Source organism: Cygnus atratus, chromosome 4, assembly GCF_013377495.2.
Source record: "Cygnus atratus isolate AKBS03 ecotype Queensland, Australia chromosome 4, CAtr_DNAZoo_HiC_assembly, whole genome shotgun sequence".
In the NCBI taxonomy this organism is placed as follows: Eukaryota; Metazoa; Chordata; class Aves; order Anseriformes; family Anatidae; genus Cygnus; species Cygnus atratus.
This window is the reverse complement of record NC_066365.1, coordinates 36988831-37010155: the sequence shown is the minus strand read 5'-3', so window position 1 is coordinate 37010155 and position 21325 is coordinate 36988831. Positions and strand designations below refer to the sequence as shown.

At 36.6% G+C, this 21325-nt stretch overlaps 1 protein-coding gene across 1 annotated transcript in view; it reads right to left on the bottom strand.

The window, feature by feature from the left end:
- Nucleotides 1–4984: 4984 nt before the first annotated feature.
- Nucleotides 4985–21325, bottom strand: part of MGAT4D (MGAT4 family member D) — a 36846-nt gene continuing 20505 nt past the window's right edge. Inside the window, exons 6-15 of the mRNA XM_035551190.1 lie at nt 20887–21000; nt 19257–19332; nt 14350–14461; nt 13283–13413; nt 9763–9870; nt 8656–8849; nt 7118–7196; nt 6926–7004; nt 5555–5664; nt 4985–5011 (exon numbers count right to left, since the gene is read on the bottom strand). Of these exons, the coding sequence (XP_035407083.1) occupies nt 4985–5011; nt 5555–5664; nt 6926–7004; nt 7118–7196; nt 8656–8849; nt 9763–9870; nt 13283–13413; nt 14350–14461; nt 19257–19332; nt 20887–21000 (1030 nt within the window). The remainder of the gene's footprint in view (nt 5012–5554; nt 5665–6925; nt 7005–7117; nt 7197–8655; nt 8850–9762; nt 9871–13282; nt 13414–14349; nt 14462–19256; nt 19333–20886; nt 21001–21325) is intronic.

Below are 21325 nucleotides of genomic sequence, written 5' to 3'. Positions count from 1 at the left end.
GCGGCCGGGTCGCGGGGCGGGGCCACCGGCGGCGGGGGGGGTGGGGGGTGGCAGGTATAAAAGCCCGACAAGATGGTGGCACCGAGGGGAGAGCGAAACGTGCGCTAAATGCTCTGCCCTGGCTGGGGGAAAATTGTTAGGAGAAATGGCGCATTTTGTCAAATTGGCATTTAAAATTGTAAATGCGTGCTCCAGTGTGGACTTTTCAAGATCAACCACTGTCATAGTCACTGGGATTTTAAACGTACTCACTGTGGTAACCGTCATGCTCCACACACCTTTGATCATTTACCAGGCTATTCAAAGCCAAGGTCTTTTTTCATTGCTAATTGAAACGATTTAGGTCAAATTAACAAAACCCTTTACTGAAATGGAGATAGTCAAGCAATCTAACCTGGGTTCCAGGAACAGTAAAGCAGAGGGACCACCCTGTGATTCTATGATTCTGGACACTGTACAAGTTGAGAGAATTTAGAACATGACACATGGCAGCAATGTGTAAAATGTGGAGATGGCACAGGGAAAAGCAGTTCCTTGAAGGACCACTAGGAACTTCTTGGCACCAGAGCCGTGCAGCTAGTGACAAACCAGATCAGGGTTCGTAGTGTTTTCATGTAACATTGCGTCATTCAATTCACATCATCAAAGAAGGCCTCCTCTCCAAAAGCTGTACCGGTTCCGTTTTACATTATTTGATTCTTACCACGTCCAGGAAACAGTCTTATGGACGTAATGGCTATGTCCCATACAAAATACTTTATAACTTGAGGTAATTTTTATAGATGTCTCCATTTGGTTTTTCTACCACATACCAGTTTGCTAACTAGCCTAAATAACTCAAATAACTCAGAACTGTTTGGAATTAACATTAGAACATGTAATTTCAACTGTCAATCCAAATGCTTTTTTTGCCCTCCGCCCCCCCCCCCCCTTTGGTGATATTCCACCTTTCAAGCATTATAAGGTCAGTGTAAACTAATGCAGAAGCTTCAAACTTGGTTATATTTCTTGACAGCATCATCAAAACTTATGACTGCTACAGATCATTTCAATTATGAGCTCTAAAGATCAATGTAAATATCACAACTTAAACAGTGTATATTTATGTCATAGAAAAGCCACACCATCTCTTCTCTTATTAAGGTGTAGCTAATACTGATCAGAAGGATCTTTTAAGCCTTAATTCAAATCCTTATTAAATGTATTTTTCTGAAATGGTACCATACTCCTACAGAATCTTCAATCTTCAGACAACTCTAGCTAAAAAGGAAGGGGGGAATGTTCTTATGCATTCCATCATGAAAAAAGACAGATGAAAACTATCCTTGCAGCTTGAAATACACATATATCCTTTTAGAAGTAAATGGAGAATTCAAGAATTCTGCTCACTGCAGAATTCATTGTTAATATTCCTACTGTTCATTGTAAGGCATCTATGAAAGATACATCTGCAATCTTCCATTCATGAAAATAAATAATATTCGTTAAAAAAAAACAAGCTGAAACACAGGAATCTCAGAGAAGACAGTTTGTGTAACCAATAGGACAGCTAACAGATGTATGATAGAGCAATGCAAAAAGTAAATGTTGGGGAAAATTAAGATCTTTGTGTATGGGATGCTATCCCAAATATCCAATATCCAATGGGATGCAAATGGGAGAGAGAATTTCAAATTCAGTAAGCAAATCCATCTTCAACTTTAGATTAAATCTCTCCTAATTAATTTTAATAGATATTCCTTCTGAGTCTAGTCTCTTCCCAGTGTAAATCTATCCTCCATTTGCATTTAGAGGAGATGTGTACTTGTATTTAGCTGCACAAAGAGTCACAGTAACACTGATGAGATTAGGGCTCACATAATTAATGGAAATAAAAACATTTAAAAAAATCAGTAAAGCCAAGTTCATAATTGCCTTTTGTATCAGAAACAAATGTTACCAGTTCCCTTTCAAAAGTCCCTCAAAGGATTTAAGACAAGAATAGAGTCATACTGCTCAGAGAAACAAATAACTGCACTTCAGTGGAAATCAAAATGGGTACAATAAACCATCATTAGTATTGAATTAGCTTGCAAAATGGGCTTTCTTCCCACATATGCATTTAACCTGATTACGAACGTGTAAAATGAGGTAGCCAATATTTTGGAGACCGTGTATTAAACCACATGAAAATACTGAAGTAGAATATCCTAATGAAAGAGGTCAGTGATCTGGTATGGAACCTGAAATGCCTCTTAAGAGAGTTGTTTTTTTAACTTACTGTCTTTGTTTTGTAAGTTAATCACAATGTCTATGGTATAAAAACAGTCATATGCAAAGTTAAAGGATGTTCTGTATCCCCTAGGTCAGTTACCTGAACTGAAAATTCTCTTGAGGAGCCCTTAATCTGGCCTTAGGGACGTGGTGTGTGAAGGTGCGTGCAGGTTCAGTACAGCTTATTAAATGGAAAACCACAGGTAGGAACTTCCTTTCAGGATCAAAAGGCTACATAAATATACAAATATTCTGTAACCATTCCATGCATAACAGAGATTGTTATGAACACACAGCTAATTGTTGACATTAACATGCAAAAGAACATAAGTATACTTCTATTACACTGTTCTCTTAAACTTACTAGGGCTGTAGCACTCATAACTTAGTTATCAATTCTTCAGTGAAAATCCAGAGTTCATCTCACAAGGTTCCTTCGATTTTGTAGAGGAGCTGAGGTTCTACAGACTGGGCAAAAAACCTCTCCACTCCATAAAGCACAGGGAAGAATGGGGACTAAGCAAAATTTTACTCAACAGTGCACAAGCAAGCATTTGTTATTTACTCTTTCAACATCTGCAAATCTCATTTACATCAAAGCGTATTCGATGATTGCAATGGTTAGGTAAAATATGTAAAAACTGAAACAGCATAAATGAAGTACATAGCTGGATGTACAGAATGAAAAAAAAAATACGTATACAAAAGTCCAGTCACTTCCTAATATAATTTCAGGTACTCTGATAAGCTCTTTGGAATTACCCTTCAACAGTTAGAAATTTCATTTCACTGTGAAAATAAAAGGTTTGGTAACAAAATCTTTTACCTCTATACTTTGTGTTTTCTTGATTAATAATTGACCTGAAATTTCATCCTATACAATGTCTCTTACCTGTAATGACTGGCCGCTAGACAGTCCAAATGCAGACATTGCTCCCAGCCTATGACTGTTCCAGTGAAAGCAATAGCAAAAAAGATTGAAGTTTCTACTTAAGAACTTAAGTTCTTCCCCAAAAATGCTAAAGCATTTCAGGTTAAGACAAGAATGACTTCCAAAAAATCATTTTTCCCCCCCTTAGTGTAATGTAAGTTGTGTTTTACTCCCTAATATAACTTTTCATGATTATATGTCATTCTGACTCCTCTATCAGCAGAGAAAAAAAAAAAAAAAAGAGATCTGAAAGGCTATTTTGATCTGGGTCAGAGGGAGGAAGCTCTGCCCTTCGTATGCCACATAGCCTTACGCAGAGCCACCCGGTTTCCCTTCAATCCCTAGCTGTAGTTTTAGCTACTGCATTTTAATGATACAGTGCTTTCAGTCTTATCCAACCTTTCTTTTTACTGTAAATGCTCACCAATAATAAAGGTGTCCCTCTGTGCATCTTTAAGCACCTCACATTACTTCAATAATTCTTAACCTGCATTAAATTCTTAACCTAGTGAAGGCTGCAATATTTGGTCCAAGAAATAACACATGTATTTACACACACACATATATACAGCACCACAGTGTATATTTTAAGTACTGTAAATTATCAAACTATTATTGGAGATGGTTTTTAGAAAAACTTCCCCTCTGAACTGTTTTAACGTATGCAAGAAAACTCATTTTATATTATTCTAAATAAAATACTCTAATATTAAGAATACTGTTATGCATTATTTTTACCCATTTAACACAAATCCATACAAAACTGTACAGTGCAGTTTGTAACATTAAGGATGCAATGCTTGTGCTGGCGAATGAGGGCGCACTCGTGCTTCAAGTGCTAAGGAAGCAATACCGGAATTCTGCACATCACAGGTAGATATCCAAGGTGCAATTTCCCAGCAACACTTCAAATGAGGCTACAGTGGTTTAGCTGTTTTTTCAAACTTGTACTGAGTTTTGACTTGTGACCAGGATTGAAGTATCGGGACAGACTGATTATCAAATAACAGGATCCAAAATTTTATTTAAATAGATTTTCTTTCTACAAAAATATAGTTACATGTGATACCCTGATTATTTCCTTTAGTTAATTCAATGCACGATTCACAGAAAAGTTTTACATTCCTCTCAACAATACGTTTGATTTTCAAGTTATTCAAATGGTAACTTGTAGGCACTTTTCATTTAAAAAAATATATTAAGCATCTGTTATGCTACATTAAGGCTGAAACACATGGTAAGTTTGAGATCCATTTTCATGTTGTTAAATTGTTCCTTTCTCCAGTGGACTGCTCTAAGTACTTGCAAGAAATATTGAAAACTTTTCCTTCAGTTCTGTTTTCCCTCCAAAACTGACTAGTGTTCTTCCTGGAGTTACAAACAATGTCCTTAATATTTTCCCCAAATGCCCATATGTTTAGTTCTAGTGAAACCTGTCCTACTTTTGTGTTTTAGTCCCTGAGATAACCTGTAATGCCTTATCAATTGTTTATAGTAATATATAATCAATGTTGCTAAACTAAGATGGGATTTATTTTTTTTTATGTATATATATTAACAGCTTATTCAATAACAGTTTATGGAAATTTCTAATGTGATCAGTTTTTTCATAGCTTTTAATATTCTTTATATTTTATAAATATTTAACAGTTATCGCCACTCTTTCCCAATACACAGTATTAAGAATGGAATGGGTCTGGATTTGTTCTTTGTACCCACTCAGGTTTTTGTTGCTGTTAGCCTGGTTTCAAACAAGCCCGTTAACAAGTGACATGTCAAAAATATATTTTTTTCCAGTTTTCAGTTTTCGGATGTCTTGATAAGTACCTGGAAAAAAAAAATACCAAAAAAATATTATTTTCTGAAATGTGCAGAAGTGTCTCCTAAGACATCAGCTTTTCCTTCCTTCCAAGTATGACTACAGTAATTGTCTTCAGTGATTTCTGCTGAATGTTTTCTATTTATGGGTTCACACACATTCAGACATTTCATTCATACTTGAAAGAAAAAAAATCATCTGTTTGCATATAGTAATTAATATTCAAGATGGTGACTGAAAAATGCTACAAAATCCTCCTTCAGTTGGTTGATTTATCATGACCCAAATTCTACTGGCCATATCTACAGCATTGCAAAAACTGGAGAATTATCTCATTTAAGCATTTTCAGCACTTTTTCTATGAAGTAAATAAGTAAATTCTCCTCCCTTTAGTAATTAATATCCTTCTCCACTTGTGTACTTTTTTCCCCACACAGAATCCCACTCAAAATTAGATAAAGAAAATTATAACCATCAATTCCTGTATGATAGGAGGAACTAAAACCGATTTAATAAAGCTTTTATTAACATTCTTTTATTAACATGCTTACCTCACTAAGTATTGCCCACACAGGAGAATCAGAATTGACTGACAAACGAATAGCCTGTATTTTTTCCGGCAGACTGATGTTGCCTTCTGCAATTCCATTTTCAAAAGCCCCTAAATGAAAAATAAAACAACATCAATGCAAGCCTATATTAGGATGAAATATAGTTCCAGGTGAACTTAGTGAAAGTTCTAAATTACAAATTATAAATTAACACTAGGAATGCAACAGTAGAGGAAAAAATCATTTGAAAAAGTTCAAACTGTAGCTGCTGAAAAATAAAGCTATAAACAAGACGATTTCTGCTGTACATGAGGATTCATTTATTCAGCTAAAACAATAAGGAACTGGAGAAGAACACAAGTAAATAAGGAACCTGCAGCTACAAATGTTAGAAAATAAATACATTAGTACTGACAGTATACATATGACCCACAGGGTCATGTTAAAGAATCTAGAAGAGCTTTTCTGATACATACAACTATTTCAAAAAGAGATAGAAGGGACCATGGATCAATTCTAATATATTCCTTCACTAGTTCTACACTTGTTAGGTACCCTGGTCAAACTGGCATAAAATCAGCGCAGACAAATGAAAAACACTCATTCCATCTGATATTAATTTCCTGTGAACTTGCACATACAACTCGGAGTTGACAACATTTGGTTTTCGATCTCTAATTAGAATAAAACAGCCAAGAGGAGGTGGGGGGAGAGGTGCAAATTAAAGCAAGCAAGAAATGATGGTGAGCTGAAAGTGGCTCATTCGGGGAAAAAGAGCAATTACGTGATAGAAGAGACAGAATAAAAGTGGCAAGCAAAGCAGATCTCCCAGTAGTCCATTTTTATTCACATAAGGATATTTTAATTTAGGTAACAGTAGACAACAAGTTTTGGCAGGTTTGTGGAGAATCTGCAGTTCCTTTACAGAAGTCAATTGCTACCCTGAGGAAGGAAAAAGGGGAAGCTAGAGTTGGGAAAAAATGCATTGTGTTATGCTTTATCTCTTGATTTCAGGTGGGAGCACAAGTCTGTCATAATCAATAAGGAATCCTTTCCTTCAGCTAAGGCTGCAAAATCTAAACCAGAATCAATTACCCTATTAAAACCTTGCAGAGGCCAAATTTTTCCTGTCATAAGATGCCCTGACTTTTGCCACCAGCGTTGGGGTTTTTCATTATTTAAAACAAAATAGGATCATCAACGGTTAAACCACATACTAGAACAAGCAGAAGTGCAAAATGTTTGTTTTCCTTACTAGTTACTACCTTGAAACAGTGCATTTATTACAGAGTTAATGAAATTCTCAAACACAGAAGCATTTTACATAGAAAATCAAAATTTCTGGTTTTGAAGTGACAATAAACAATTTACCTATTTTTAAATATCCATCTTTGGTTGCTGGGTAGTTAAGTTTACTTCCATTGTCAAGCAATTCTTTTCTTTCAGCTTCCTGTAACAAACAAAACAATACTCAGCAGTGTTTTCTAGGACATGACCTTTCATGCCAAATATCATTCTTAAACTGAAATAGCATTGCGTTGCAGGTAGAAATAAGAGACTTACATCAGCTAGCAAAACTTCCACAGTAGTGTTATATAGTATATCACCAGGGTGCTCTATGTTTCCACTTCTAAAGTAGTACCTGATGAAAAAAGGTATGTTATTTACAGGTATTTCCTTTTCTGAAGGAAACTTTTAAACATCTTCACTTTAATCAGTTGTGTGCTACAGAGAACAGAAGTAGGCATTGATGTGTGTGACCAAACCATATTAAAACCTGTTTGTTTTAAATAAAACAAGCATTAAAATCATCTTTCTCTGGAACTGTGGATATAAGCATTCCTCCCTTTCAGTGCTCAAAATCCAAAACAATTCATTTGTCCAGGTTTACATGGCTACGGAAGATCCACTCTATAACCCATTCCTATCATCCTAAGACCTAGGTAAGATGGGCTTCTGAAATACAATGACAGAAAAAATCCCTGTCTTTAGAAGAGTATATACTACACACCAAGAGCATCCCTCTCCTTATCAATACTGATCATTTCAGGAGCTCTAAATAATCTCCAGTTGTTACCAATGAGCAAAAGCAATGTCAAAGAATGACTTCAATTATCAACCTTAAGCAAAAACACCTGTGAGATTAAAAAATCAATTTGGTTTTGATTTTCTGGCATTAGAGTTCTCAGTTTTTATATCTGAAAAGAGCTGCAGAAATGTAAAGCATTAACCTTCCTCCTCCGGTATGAATCAAACAATGGAGACCTAAGAAATCCACTAAGTATTATAAGATTAGCTGTACATTTTCACAGGTTAGTCATGGGGGTAGATCTCTTTGAATGAGAAATATGTTTAAGGTGGAACTTAGCTACAGATACAAATAACTAACTCAAAGTTAGATGTCTGGCTGTGACCCAAATATTTATGTGTTCATAGGCAATACAAATACACTCAAAATAGTCAGTGAAGTCTAGCAAATGACTCAGATGACCAAATGGATGATGAGATGAATATCTGTCTTGCTTCCACTGGCTGTATCAAGCAGACTGCTCTCTGTCACGTACAGTGGGAGCTTATGCACAGACCTTATGTAGACATCTCTGATGTAGATACTACATTCATGTTTCTGAATCTGCAACTGAATTCCACCTTTATTAATCTACTCTTCACTGTTTCCCCACGCTTGCTCTGTGCTTTCACCTGGACTGGGAAGTGCCTGGGATGTGACCTTTGAGCTAACATTATGCCAACAGCCTTTCTGTTGGCAACTATACAAACAAAGCTTTCACTGACTTCATTGATGAAACTCGTTAGTTAAAACCAAATTCATTTGAGAGCTATTGTAAGAGAATGTAGAGTATTTAATATTTTAATGAAGAAATAAAAGGAGAAAAAAAAAAGTTCTCTAATTACCGTGGAAGAAATGTATTTGAGGAGTGGAATTCAAGAAGGGGAGTAGGTACATAGCAAATCATAGCAACGCCTCAGTAACCAGGCCATGCTTTATGCAAACAGTTGAGCACTAGTGATTTTGAACAGACTCCGTCATTTCCAAAGTGGATACATGTAAGCTACCATATTCCATACCAAGCAATACTTACTTTTCTACCTTTAGTGGCTTTAAAAAGGTGAATCTGATATAGTCCCCAGTTACTGGAGCTGAAGCCCAAAAATAATCTTTTCCTTCATAAACTTTTTCCAAGGTATATTGCTGGTATACTTTTAGGCTTGTATACACTTTTGCAGGTGGATTATTATGTGCTTTATATAGCACATTATTGCCAAAATCTTTATCCTGTTGGATACAAAGAAAAGTAAGTGCACTCATAAAAATACAATGAAAAGAAGTGCTCCAATATCTTGAATTATTACGGGTAACTATTCCAGAAAACACTTACTTGTCAAAAGTGTCAAAAAATATACCATCTATTTCTGATAGAAATAGGATATTCATTTCAGTGTTACCACTGAGATTCAGTGTTACAGTTTGTACACTGAGCTGTACTGATTATTTCTCAGCTGTCTAGACTGAAAAAGAAACATCTCCAGGGTAGACTATTTTGTGGTTGTCTCCTATACCTTCTGCCAGAACATCCAATATTGGCCTCTGCTAGAGGCTACCTGAACATCTAGTCTGATCCAATGGTGCATTTCTAATTATCTCATGGGTGGTCTAAATGGCACTAACAGAACATCCCTGAAATCTGGTGCTTCACTGCTCTTTAACTTATCAGATACCTGGCATATCTACTATTTGCCCCCCAAACTCTCCCTAACAACCTACTGCCATCAGCAGAGCCACGCCCTTATCTTACCAGTATCCTTTTCTTATTAATAATCCTCTGTGTTGGTATTGTGGACTATTTAGCCAAAAGATACCATCATAACCCTTTGTGTTTGTACGGCACATAGCACATGAAACCTTGCGCTGTGCAGAGGATTCCTACGTGCCACAAAATGCTACTGCTACTAGTGTAATTGTTCAGATCAGAGATTCAAAGATGTTTCTGCAGAAGCAGTATCTCCTATCTGTAATTCAGATGTTAGATCGATACTACACACACACACACCCCAATCTGTAAGCCAGCATTTCTTGGAAATGGAAGTGCCATCAAATGCCAAAGATGAAATGCTTGATACCAATATGAGAAACAAGCCAGAACATAAGCATGTAATTTAGAAATACGGCAGTAATTTCTTATCCATACTTTCAAATTCTGTATCTTCCCAGACAATGATGAATGAATTCCCATATGCTGAAAGAGAGATGGTTTAGCACGGATACGTATCTTTGCCTTTTCCTTTTCACAATGTACCTGGAAAGAAAGTAAAGAGGGTGAAGTTTTATTAAAATAAAGGAGATGAAAACCAATCAGGTGATTTCATTATGTCATTGAGAGTATGGGTCCAGGTTTTTTACCCATATTTACACGAGTAATCCTTAGATTAACAGACACCTTATTTCACATACAGTTTCCAGGTATAAACTCGTAATTCCACTCATGGTGCTATGTAGACTTTCAGGCTCAACCACCACTAATTCAGGGATTTCTGCACTGTATACACTGCCCATCATCAATCGCATTTGGAACAACAAAAACGCACCTCAGATCTGAAAGTGATTTTTTTGTGTTTGTGTTTTGTTTTGTTTTTTCTGTTTCTGGCAAATATAATTTCAAGTTTTGGCCTTGCCATATCATTCTATTTTGACCAAAACTGACCATCTTGAGATAGAAGTGTAGCCAGAATCCATCTTTATCATTTGGCTCTTTCTGCTATGTTTGAGAAGGTTATAATGTAATATACAGTACCATATTATATGTTACATATATTTTACCCTAAAACTAAGTAAAGGCCCTAGATACTGTATTTATATCCCCATTTTCTGGTTTAGATACACTTTGTGACATGATATATACACCAAAGAATTAAATAACTATACTTGGTACTACTTTGGGGGTTTCCTTCTTTTTGTATGATAGCAAATAATTTCTTTAAATGTAATTTTTGCTCTATATGCATAGAGCATCGATGTTAGATACAATGAAGCAAACACATTACAATAATATACAATATTATGTCTTATTTACATAAGACATAACAAGGCATAATGGCATAGAGGACTGCAGAGTAAAAATTAGACTCCCTGAGACTCTTGGTTCTGCCTCAGAACAATTGTATGAGTTTAAAAGATCATCTAACCTCTCTATATCACAGGTTTCACATCTTTAGATTTGAGAGGGTAACGTGTTTACCTCTTCAATAATATGCTTCCAGTTCTATAAAGAAAAATGTCACGTAATTATATCAATGCCTTCTAAAGCTAGAAGTGATAGTCTTCACTCAGCTGGCTTAAATAGCAAAATTCATAGGGGATTTATGGTTCTCACAGAAGTACTAACTAAAAGTACAAAACCACCTGGAAGAAGGCTCTCAGCAGAACTAAGTATTTTTATGTTTGTCCACAGCAGATGTTCAGCAAAACAACATAAGAACACGACACACGAAGATTGATTTACTGGCAGCTTTTTCTTTGAAAAAAGTGCTGTCTGTCTGCTATGGAAAAAAATAAAATTAAATAAAGCACTTTAAGAAAATAAATTTTTAGCCTTTTCTCCTGACTGGGCTGGCGGTTCATCCTCTAAAATAATGTAGTCTCTAATACATCTCCTTTCATGCCACGGCAGCAGCTGAGCACACTTAGTACAGTGGGATGACCCACTGTAGTCACTTGCACAGAAACTGAAACAAGGCTCCTGGATGAGCCACGGCTCCCATCTTTGCAGCCTGCTAGTCCCTGTGCTACGCTGGATAGAGATATGCCACTGCTAGTCAAACTAGCAGATGATGGTTCACAGGAGGTAAACAGGATAAAGTTGTTGAACCACACAGAGATCTGACGAATCATCTTCCAACTTGGTGGACAGAAGTAGCTGGATCTTGAGATGTTAATACTCAGTCCAGGCTGAAAACATGCCAGACACCCATCATCACAGAATGGCACATAAAAGCCGTGAACAGGTACCCACTGACCCTCCCATGAGGCATATTGTGCAATCACTCAGTGACACACTCACTTGCTTGGAAGAGGGAAAGCATGAGGACTTCTGTCATCTTGCCTTTTCTATAGGAAACTCCAGCTTTCAAATCATTTCTTTAATCAATAGGGGAAGATCAGCAGGGATCCTTGTCCTTCTCCCAGCCTCCGTTTTCTGTACCCTTATGAGCAGTTCCAGTAGGTGTCTGTCCCTGGTCATTCTTTCCCAGTGGAAAACACAAGGCTGGCTTGACTTAATGTTTATTTACTACCCACAGCAATTGAAATTGCAATTGCAGAAGTGAAACTCACTAGAAACTTGCTGGTACTAGTCTGCTTTGGTTTGTCCAGGGCAGGCTCGCACAATCCACCTGCCTGCCTTTCAGGAACACCACATTGTTTTAGATATGATTCAGATATGATTTATATATGAAATAAACTAGCACAGTCATTTAGAAATGAAAGTAGAATGTGTAATATATAGGAGTTGAGGTTGGCACATGTGAGACAGATCTGGAAGGGGTGATGTTAACACTTTTTTTTTTTTTTTTTTTTTTTAAGTTATTGCAGGTGGGCAAGAGCATAAATTAGAGGTACTTATGGATCACTAACTCCTATAAGCCAGCCTCAGAAAAGTATAATTTCAAAGCTTAATCCTATCTGCATGAACTGGGAATGGAGACTCTTCAGTGGCGTTACTGAAGTGTAAAACCAGGCAACTTCTGTGGTCCCCAGGAGTTACCTCTGCTACACAGTTGTAGCAGAGGAGGCCCATTTGTTCAACTCTCCTCGGTCTCCTGCTCTGCACAATTCCTATCTATCTCTTCCTCCTTATCAACACAAAAATAACACATATGCAAACAACTGGTGTGGGAACTCACTACGCTAATCAAACAAAACTCTTGAACCTTAAAAAAAAAAAAAAAAAACAAGGAGGAGAGAAACTCTGGTCGTTCCATTGTGGCACAGCCTGTTATACAGGAAGACTGTGAGTAGTGACCATCACCAAAAGCTAGTTAAAGAAGTCAAAGGGATATAAAGTAATCCTTAAGATGTCAACATGTCATTGGGTTCACCTGCAATGCTACAAATGGCTTTTTTTTTTTTAATTCAACATAAGTGTCTCTTTCATTTTCAGTGAGAAGTATCATTTCATCCTTTCAGTCTACACATTTCCCTTTTTTCTCTTTTAGGCAAAGAGTCAAGCTTTTTTCCCAGGAAGTAAATGATTTAAAACAAAACACAAGTTCTGCTTCCTGAAAGAAAGGAAATGGTATGTAAAATTTGTAACTGTGATCTTAAGATTGTATGCTTTACAAGCTTTCATATTAGAAGGTCAGTAAAAGGTTATGAAAAGTGCCAGTCCCATAAAGGTTTATATAATCAAAATTTCCTTTGATGCTTCAGGATTGCCTAAATGACTAGTTGCAGGAAGATGAGCACTTGCACTTGACCTTGTTCTGAGCTGACAGATGTAAAACAGCTCTGATGTGGAAATCTAAATTTCTGAGTCAGACCTCTCCATATGTCCCATTGGGCTCCAACAAAGTTACACACTATGAAGGTCTATATCAGCTCTTGAGTCATCCAAGAGATTTTGATTCTGCTTTTTCAAAATGTTGTGGGTTTTTTTTTGGTCACAGAGACTGCTTGAATGTTATCTGTATTCATAAATTCATAGACATACTTACTGCATCTTTTTCTGGATTGCACACTTTGACCCAGAGCAGGTGGTCCAGAAGCCAGTCTATGGGCTTATCTTTATAGAACATTAGAAAAAATTCCACTATGGGTGGCAAGTCTTCTGATTTAAACAATTTTCCTGAAGGCAAGACAAGAAGGTGCATATTCAAATATGTTTATTGCTGCACAGTAATCACCATTTTATCTTTATTTCAGCCTTAAATACACAGATGCAATTCTGATAGAGTGGAAATTTTACACAGACTCCAGCTTTGGTACTTAGTTGCTTGTCCTCCAACTTGTAATTTTGAAAAGATTTCTATCCCATGCTTGGAGATATTCTCACAAAGTCAACCAGCTGAGTAATCAAGCATGCAGTTATGTCCTAGTTCAAACACAAGTCTGCCCATCGCTTGTATCAGTGTGTCAGATAAAACAAAGTCTGAACAATCTCTCAAAATGCTAAGCATACAATTTCAATGGTAATAGTATACTGACTATATTTAAATTCAGACCTAGATATAAAACACATTGCTTTTATAATACTACCACTATTCATTTAGCTCTCTTGCTATTTTTATTAGCAGATCTTGTTAGATTTTTTGTTTGACCTAACAGTTATAAGGTGTTATCACAAGTCAATATCACAAGTAAATTGCGTTATAACCTAAGAAAAAATATAATAGGAAACTGACTATTATAAAAATAGTAAAACAAACAAACAAAAACTATACTACAATATGGGATGCATGTTCTTCTCCAGAAAGGAAACAGATATTTTATAAACTGTGGAAATTCCATTCTTGAAAGGAAGGCTACGTGTTGCAGGAGCATGTAGTGCCTTGATGTGGAAGAATTTGCTTCTTACGGGAACCCAACTATAGATCCTATACTCCATTAAAAAGACAGTGCCAAAGAGCACAGAAAGTAAAAGGCTTGCAGTGGGAGTTTTCCTGAAGAGCCAGGGAAGTTTTGATATGCAAGTCCTTCCATATATGAACTGTAATTCTGAATGAGACCTACTCTACTTACATAGCTCCAAATCAATTGACCCTGCTGAGGCCTTAGTACTTACCAATAAATCCAAGCTGGGAAAACTCAAGAATCATCCACTCTTGGGACTGTTCAGCCGCAAAGTTTTTTATACTTTGAATATAATCAGGTTTGGCTATAATATCATCTTCCAACTGGGAAAAACAACAACAACAAAAGGCAACTGGTGGTTTTATTGCTTGCAGAAGAGGTGGTGATATTGCTACGTGAGTGATAACCGCACTGTGCGTGACTGCTGCACAGTTTGTACTGAAGCTGTGCCAAACTACAGTAGATTGCTATTTAGCTTCTACATATCTCTCTGTTCTAGTATCATTCATTAAATATTTATTTACAGGATTGACTGCAACACCATGAGTGCTTCTCATTTTTTCTCCCTACCTTATAGGGCTACCACGTAAAAGAAAACTTTAAGCAAAAAGACAGAGGTTAGGGAAGACAATAGACAGTTTGTACTGAAGTTGTATAAGCACTGATAAGCAGCAGGAGCTAATTCTTTGGAAAGAAAGACGCCTAAAGCAGATGGTCAGAGGCTCTGCAGATTAGCCTGGGCAGACTCTGTCGTACCTAAAAGGTGACAGAGGAGAAGAACTGGGGATGATTACTGAGAGGGGCTAGCAGAAAGCAAGACATTTCAGGGAATACTAGTCGTGAAAGAAGAAACGCTGTGAAACACTGAAGAAGAGAAATACATAGAGCTCAACATGTTGTAAAGGCTGAAACCAAACACGACAGTAAAGCCAACTAAAGGACAGTCAGAGAAGGAGAGTGATATCCATCAAGGAAATGGGAAAGGACTTGGCAGCATTTTTGCACAGTTTTCAGAGAAGAATGGGAGATATGAAAAGCCAGAAGCTATGCCAGTTACTAAAGCTGTGGGTAACGATTCCAAACAAGGAGTTTAAAGTCAAATCACACAAATAAAATAAACGGATTCCAGAAATAACTAAGGAGCAAGTAATACAGGGTTTGAATTTGGTATGGAGGTGAAAAACACAGGAAGAGGAGTCTAAGCCTTCAGAAAATGTTGTTGGGGTGCAGCGAAACAATACAGTTAATTTGATCTAACTGCTGTACTTTATTGGCCCTGGTGCTTGTCTTATGGCATTGGGATCTAGTTTAGAGAGCTAAATAGGTAGAAAACAAATGCTATGGGGAAAAAAATGCATGGCTTTCTGCAAGTTTTACACCCTCAACAGATTCAGTGCAGTGTCAGCAAGAGCAGTTTGAGGGAGCAGGCCTACAACTTTTAGCCGAATTTGGCCATTACAAGCATGTAAGCGTAAGGCTGGTGGGGGAGAAATGTCAACACTGAGACAAGGAGGAAGTAGAACAAAATTCAAAGACGTGATTAAGAGATTTGTTCTGATCCCGTCAGCTTATGCTGATGGTAAGATATCAAAAAACAGAGATGAACTGATATCAAGATGAACTGTTATTAACAGACTCTGAGATCTGAGGTTTGAGTTGAGAAGACAGTTAAGCAAAAGAGAACAGCAAAATAAACAAACAAAAACAAAGAAAACAGCCCAACAACTTACAAGAAGTCTTGTATAGAATTAAATGAGCTAAGAGGATTATCCAGGGGCTACATGTAAAGGGAGAAGGCAAAGAATCAAAAAGATTTTCGGAGAATCCTCAGAGATGTTGAGGGGACACCCAAAAAAGGAGGAAAAACAGAGTGCGCAGTATCTTAAATATCTAGTGAGACTACAGTACAAAAAAACACTAGAAGAAAGCATACAAAGGTTCTAAGGATGAAAAACGTAGAGGTTCTGATGGCTGTGAATGTGGCTCTGAACTGTACGTAGTTCTAACTAGGGAGAAGTCTGAAATGGTCTCTTCTGGAGCAGACATGGCCATGGCAACAAGGCCATGAAAAGTAATTTAATGAACCCTGTGCTGAGCCTCATGATTTGCATTCAGCTAAAGCATATCTTCTTGAAGAACATTTGCCATCACTTGGGGATTTCAGTGTTGGGTATTTTTCAGCAAGTTACACTGTGTGCAGCTACCATTAACATTCAATACACTGTACCCACTTGGATTTTTTCTGGTTTCAGCTTACAGCCACTTGTTCTTTATATGCTCTTATCTGCTAAAGGAAGTTATGCAGTGGCTGTACACAGCTTGCTCAGGAAATTTACGATAAGAACTGTCTAGTCCATTAGCCCAATTGCCTTCTAAAGACCAGCAGAACATGTGGCCACAGCTAATTTCCCTTTACTCATCAGTGCTTTGTCATGAAAAAAAGATACATACACAATAGCAAGCCATGTCAGTTTCCTAAAAGACAGGCAACTAATGTCTTTCCCTTTTTTTTTGTGTGTACTATCTGCCTAAGAGAAGGCAGAATGAAGAAGTGACAAAAAAGTGGTAGCATACAATGGAAGTGCAGGCATCAGACAGGAATACATCTTCCTTTCTAAACTATACTAGAGTATTTTTCTGTTTTGAATTAGCGTTTGACAAATCTGTGAGGGCTATTAAACTGAAAAATCTTATTCTCTCATTTTCCACAGACAACAAACCTCTACTAGTTCATTCCATTAAAATCCTTTTTATTTTTTGTTGTATGCAAAGAAATTTTCAGATAAAAATGCACTTCCATGAAAGTTATTCCTTCTAGAATTCTACTAAATAGAAGGCTTAACTTACAGTCTACTGGAAAAAAAAAATCAATAAAAAGAGTCTTAATGACTTAATTGAGCTTTTGCTCAGGCCTTAAAACCATTAGAGAGAGACACAAAAAATTACAATAAAGGTGACGAGATAATTGCTATTGGTTATATGTATTACCAGTATATATAAAAATATATGTTGTATATAAATACACAATGCAGCTCCCCCAACTTGCACAGGGAAAAAAAAAACGATGTTTTTTCAAAGTTCTTGTTCGATCAGTAGGTAAGGTACTCCATACTGTAACCCCATTAGCTTCAATGCACTCCACAAAGCTACTTTTTAAAATCCTGATTCAGCACTATCCTAGCATGGGGTGTTTACATGTTTATTTATCTAAGATTTTGCCTGGCTCATGATATCAACTGCTCTGTAGACATCAAGACTGACTACGTAAGTTTGAGTATCAGTCACTCAAATGATACTATTCCTGACAAAACATTAAATTACATCTATCATTGCTCAAGTTTTTCCTTTTAATTACTGAAATGAATCTTACTACCAGGCTGAGGAAAGGGATTTTTAGATTATTTGTTTTCGACTAGTACACAGCTTCCAAACGGGGAGAATATAACTAACTTTATGGCAGCATGTACTCCATCTTTTTAGCTGTACTCTACAGAGAATTTTCTGGGCAGGTCAGAATCTGTGCTAGAGAAGCAGTTGCAGACTGGACACACATGAAGAAGTGGATTTACTAGGTAAGGATAAGAGGAAAGCATAGTTTCTAAGAAAATTCTGAATGCAGCAATAACTATCACCAGACCATTACAATCCAGGCTTTACTCCAAATGACATACTTCAGTCCTTATATGATGTCCCAGGTAAGAAAACACACATTTTTTTATTATTATTTTTAAAGGAATTTGAGAATACAGGAGTCATTTCCAGGCAAATATGAATGCTTGGAAACTTTATAATTCTACATCGGTAATAGAGATAATACGTGTCTGCCAGCACGCTTAACATTTGTCTTCACCATGTTGCCCAGGCCTTAATACTCTAGGTGCACTTACTAAACTTGGGTAGGGTTCTTAAATATACCACAATTCCAGGAAAATACCTCATCTTCTAGTAACTCTCAAGTGTTTAGTAGACAACATCTCTCTTTGCTTTTTGTCTCTCTGTCTTCTTAGTGCCTGTACCTAATTTGAAAGTGGACCATAGACTCTCGAGTAGCCCAGCCCAAATATGTTTGTGCTAAATTCTGAAAAGAATTGTACGAGATGCCTGCTCTTGCGGTTTCCTCTTCTGCTTCTGGGAATCTTGTGAGGTACTTATGTGATACAGAGCCTGAGGACTGTCTGAGCTGCAGAAGACTCAGGAAAAATTTAAGAACTAAGCAAAATGCTGTTCTGAGCTTTTTAAAAACTGTTGACATTCACGAGCTATGAGAAATGGTATGGATCTGTTCTATTATTAAACAATCATGATAATTTTTGAAAATTCTGATGAAAGAAAAATTCCATATTCTGATTCAAATTTCATCTCAGTTCAGGAGAAAAAACTTAACATTGTCAGATTTCTGCACCAGGTCCCTTCTGGTTTAAATTATACTGAAACCGAACTAGATATTTCTTTACCTGATTTTCTTGAAAATGAGTTGAAAACTCATTTCCCAGAATTGCCACTGTTCCTGTTTCTTTTATCACATGGGTTCTACAAAGCCGCCCAAGTCACGATAGTGTTCTGAAACTTCGTCATTATGGAATGCAAATTAGCACAAATCTAGAACGATGGCTAAACCTAACCCTGAATGCTTGGGGATCTTCTTAAAATCTTAAATCATGCGGAGAATTTAGGATCCGTACCAATCTGCAGTATAACCTTGACTCCAGTGTCACTATACTGGTACATTTCCCTATCTGGAAAAGTCCTTTATGGTATTTTGCTTCATGATGATCTGGGCTATAACATGGACCTACCATCACTATTCTGTCTTTATGCACCAAGTGAAAACACGCTGACCTCTGACTCACTTAACCTAAAGAAATAAGGGCTTAATGCTTCAGTTACCTTTGGTATCACAAATGTCAGGAATGAACACAGATAGATTTATTCAAATATACCTAGGTGCAAGATATGTATAAACACAGAAATAGTATGGATGCTTGTAAAGAGCACAGGCAAAATACACAGAAAATTATTATTTTTTTTTTAATTGAGGCCTTAGGAGCAAATTAAAATTGCCAAAGCTAATAATCAGTACAGATGTATTGCAGCAACTTAATGATAATGTGAACATACCTGTAAATAAAATGTTCCCTTAGGATGGGCATATAGCATTAAAAAGCTATAATCCAAATTCTGTTTCGTTCTCCACCTAAATACAAGCGGCAAATTCTGAAAATCTTCTTGGGTGGATTCCAAGAGTTATTTTTATAATAAAAGCATTAGAACAGTAAAATCATAAAGTTGAGTATTCTAACTCCTTGTTAAGAGAAGAAATCAAGAGGTACTCAAGAGGTATTTTTGATGTAAAATTTCCTCTATAATCAGTGTAAACATTAGTAAATAATTTGACTTTCCCATAAAAGTTAATGTTAACTAAGCAAGACGTTCCAATCTGTATCAACTCAGCCTGAAACGAAATGTTTAACAAGTATATTCATGTCAAATTATTAAAAGAGTCTACTCATTACATTACGAACAGTAGAGACCAAAACACAATAATTATTTAAAGGTGATTCACAACATTATAAAACCGAATGCTTTTACCGATCAACAACACAGAAACTAGTCGATAGACTTCATTTTCTTGTTTAAATGTAAGCACAGATTTTTCTCTATGAAGTACAATATCGCATTTTACCAAAGGATGAAGGTGACCTTTAATACTCAATGCTAAGACTTGAGCTAGAGAGTTATTTATCAGTATATAAAACAATTAACGTAAGATTGTATTCATAGTGTATCTGATTCAAATCAAATCATATCTTAAGTATACGGTACGTATGCATGTTTATGCTCTGGAAGATACAAGGTTGATCTATAAATTATACATGCATAAATACACTTTCTGATTTCACTCAACCTAAGCTCTAAGTACTTCAGCTCTCTTGATGGCACTGTTTGTGTAGCTCCCAGAGACACTTTTTTTTCTGATAAACTACAGTTATTGTTGGTCAAAATATTTTTTTTTTCTCCAATAAATTTATTTTCCTCCAAATAAATTTATTTTCCTCCAATAATCAATTTTGTTAAGGTATAACCTCTGTCTTTGTGAATTTGAATGAAATCACCACAAGTTAGGATATACCATTTACAGCACTATGACATGTCCATAATCGCCACAAGTTAGGTCATTAAACCCACATTAGTTGACTAGTTAGTTAAGGAGGCACATAGGACTTCCTTTGTGTGTTCTCAAAGCTTCTCCCTTGTCTGTTAGATAAAACGTTTTCCTATTTTTCCTTTCTCACCAGATCATGTTAGGCATTGGAATAGGCTGCCCAGGGAAGTGGTTGAGTCACCATCCCTGGAGGTCTTTAAAAGATGTTCAGATTTAGAGCTTAGTGATATGGTTTAGTGGAGGACTTGTTAGTGTTAGGTCAGAGGTTGGACTAGATGATCTTGGACGTCTCTTCCAACCTAGATGATTCTGTGATTCTGTGATCTAGTCTATCACCTCTACGCATTATCCATCTGGTTTAAAACCTGTGAGATGCCCAGAGACAACTTGAAGCTGATGTGCAGCATATCTTTTCTCAAGAACTCCTTGCGTAATAGTCATAAATAAATAAATAAGAGTACACTTGAAGTCCATTAGCTCTGAAATGCAAAAACCATTATCACCTCAAACAACGTTGACTTCCACAGAATTTTCCATTTTTATACTCTCAGAAAAGAGTTCTTAGGTTTTATGCAGCTATCTTACCTTACTCTGTCCTCCGAATCTCCTAATGTTTTCCTCAGATTGGAAAGATCTGGATAATAAGAAGCAGGAGGAGAAATGATCTCTAGGACTCCAGACTGGATTTCTTTGGGGAAACTGTGAAGAAAAGTTTAGTGAGACCCCATTCCTCAAAAAGATGTTTGACTGCAACCACAGACAGCAGCTCCCAAAAATTAGGTCTGCTCCTCCAGAAGTAGAATTTACTACTAGAAAAGAACATTTTCACAAGTATTGCCAATTAGGGACATTTGGAACCAAGAAGAGATCTTTGACAAGCATCAGAACAGGCAAGACAGTAACTCATACAAGTCACAGAAACACTAGAGAAGTGAATCAGAAATCCTGCCAAAATACAGCAGTAATTCATGAAAGCGAATCCACTATCTAGAATTATACACAACTGTGTGAGAGCCACCATATT